Source organism: Ananas comosus, unplaced genomic scaffold, assembly GCF_001540865.1.
Source record: "Ananas comosus cultivar F153 unplaced genomic scaffold, ASM154086v1, whole genome shotgun sequence".
Lineage (NCBI taxonomy): Eukaryota > Viridiplantae > Streptophyta > Magnoliopsida > Poales > Bromeliaceae > Ananas > Ananas comosus.
This window is the reverse complement of record NW_017892310.1, coordinates 1-2,229: the sequence shown is the minus strand read 5'-3', so window position 1 is coordinate 2,229 and position 2,229 is coordinate 1. Positions and strand designations below refer to the sequence as shown.

Sequence of the window (2,229 nt, the reverse complement as noted above, 5' to 3'; positions counted from 1 at the left end):
TTAAACAGTAAAGACTCTGTTTTTTCTATTTTTTTCCCTTTTTTTTTAACAGAAAACACTCTGTTTTTTGTTTTTTTAAAAAAAACAGTAAAGACTCTGTTTTCTTTTCCATATTTGTAGAGTGCCAACTTGCTGTTGAATTTCTTGAATGGATTCCGAAGCATCCAAAAGAGACCCTGCATGGAAGTATGTACATTTAGTAGATCAAAAAAATAAAAATGATCTTATATGTAATTTTTGTCAAAAAGTAACAAAAGGAGGAATTTACCGAGCAAAACAACATATTGTTGGAGGCTTTCGAAATGCAAAAGCGTGCTCCAGATGTCCACCACATGTGAGGGAGGAAATCAAAGACTTTATGGTTAAAAAAATATCAGAGAAGGAGCAAAATGATTTCATACCTGACTTTGAAGATATAGATAACTTAAATGACGATGACGAGGAAAATGATGTTGAGGAATTGAACTCTGAAGGAAAAAGAATGCAAAGCAAAAGTAGCGGCTGTAGCGTTGGTAGTAGTAAAAGTGCAAAAAAAAAACCAAGACAAAAGGGACCATTGGATTTGTATTTCAATTCTAATGCAAAGGAGGTAGTTCAAAATAAAAAGGATGGAAAAATGAAGCAAACTACTATCAACGAAGTTTGTAGGAAGGAGTTGAGAGAAAAGGCTTGCAGAGATCTAGCAAAATGGTTTTATGATGCTGGAGTACCTTTCAATGCTGCTACTTATGATAGCTTTACTGTGGCAATCGAGTCCATTGGATGATTCGGCCCTGGCATGAAACCACCTTCTATGTATGAATTACGGGTTCCTTTTCTTCAAAAAGAGGTTCAAGAAACGAAGAATTCATTGAAAGGCCATATGCAGGAATGGGCAAAGACTGGATGTACTATAATGTGCGATGGATGGAAGGACAGAAGGGAAAGGACTCTTATAAACTTTCTTGTAAATTCTCCGATGGGCACTGTGTTCATTGAATCTATTGATGCCTCCAATTACACGAAAACTGGCGAAGAGATGTTTAAGTTATTGGATAGTATGGTAGAGCGTATTGGGGAGGTCAATGTCATTCAAATTGTGACCGATAGTGCATCAAATAATGTCTTAGCCGGTAAGAAATCCTACAAATTTTTTACATTATTTGATACGTAATTTTATATTATTTGGTGGAATATTTGTTTAACTTGAAATATATGTGAATTTTTAATAGGAAAATTGTTGGAAGCAAAGCGACCACATTTGTATTGGTCACCTTGTGCCGCCCATTGCATTGATTTAATACTTGAGGACATTGGGAAAATGCCCGAGGTGCATAGAACATTGAAAAGAGCAACGACATTGAATAGTTATATTTATACCCGCACCGGCGTAGTCAACATGATGAGACGTTTCACAGGCCAAAGAGAGTTGCTTAGGCCTGGCATTACAAGATTTGCAACCGCCTTTTTTACCCTTCAACGACTACATAAGCAAAAGAGCAACTTGAGAAAAATGTTCACATCGGATGATTGGACCAAGAGTAAATGGGCAAAGGAACAAGCGGGCAAAGGGGCGGCTACCATTGTAATGATGCCTACATTTTGGACTAGTGTTATTTTTATTCTTAAAATTTTTGGTCCTCTCGTTCGTGTACTTCGGCTTGTTGATGGTGAGAAAAGGCCGGCAATGGGTTACATTTATGAGGCAATGGATAGAGCAAAAGAAGCAATTGCAAGGTCTTTTAAAGAGAGAGAGGAGAAATACAGTGATATGTTCAATATTATTGATAAAAGATGGGAATGCCAACTTCATCGCCCTTTACATGCTGCTGGCCATTTCTTGAATCCTGAATTCTTTTATTCAAATTCAGAAATCCTTAGAGATGAAGAGATTATGACGGGTTTATATAAAGCTTTGCAAAAATTGATTCCAAGTGCTCAAGAACAAGATAAAATATGCGATCAACTAAGTGTGTATCGTGAAGCACATGGACTTTTTGGAACTAATATGGCAATTCGACAAAGGAATACAAAATCACCAGGTATACTAATTTTTTTTTTCTTATCTAGCAAAATTTATACCGTATACATTTTAAACTTTTAGTAGTTATTTCTTATAAGTTGTAAATAGATAAGAAAAAAAATGAAGTCATTTATATACATTTTTATTAATAGAATATTTGAATGAACAAGGGAGTGGTGGAAATTGTTTGGATCATCAACACCGGACTTGCAAAAATTTGCAATTAG

General features: G+C 35.5%; 1 protein-coding gene across 1 annotated transcript; it reads left to right on the top strand.

Annotated features, from left to right (window-relative positions):
• Window positions 1-287: 287 nt before the first annotated feature.
• Window positions 288-2,189, top strand: LOC109705371. Its single transcript, XM_020226104.1, has 2 exons — window positions 288-1,112; window positions 1,212-2,189. Exons 1-2 carry the CDS (start codon window positions 779-781, stop codon window positions 2,081-2,083), a joined length of 1,206 nt encoding a protein of 401 aa, XP_020081693.1. The 5' UTR covers window positions 288-778; the 3' UTR covers window positions 2,084-2,189.
• The last annotated feature ends 40 nt before the right edge of the window (window positions 2,190-2,229 follow it).

Excerpts from the sequence above, each read along its gene's own strand:
- LOC109705371 (XM_020226104.1), top strand. The coding sequence starts at position 779 with ATGAAACCACCTTCTATGTATGAATTACGGGTTCCTTTTCTTCAAAAA. Across the intron at positions 1,113-1,211 it reads ATCAAATAATGTCTTAGCCG|GAAAATTGTTGGAAGCAAAG; the intron begins GTAAGAAATCCT and ends AATTTTTAATAG.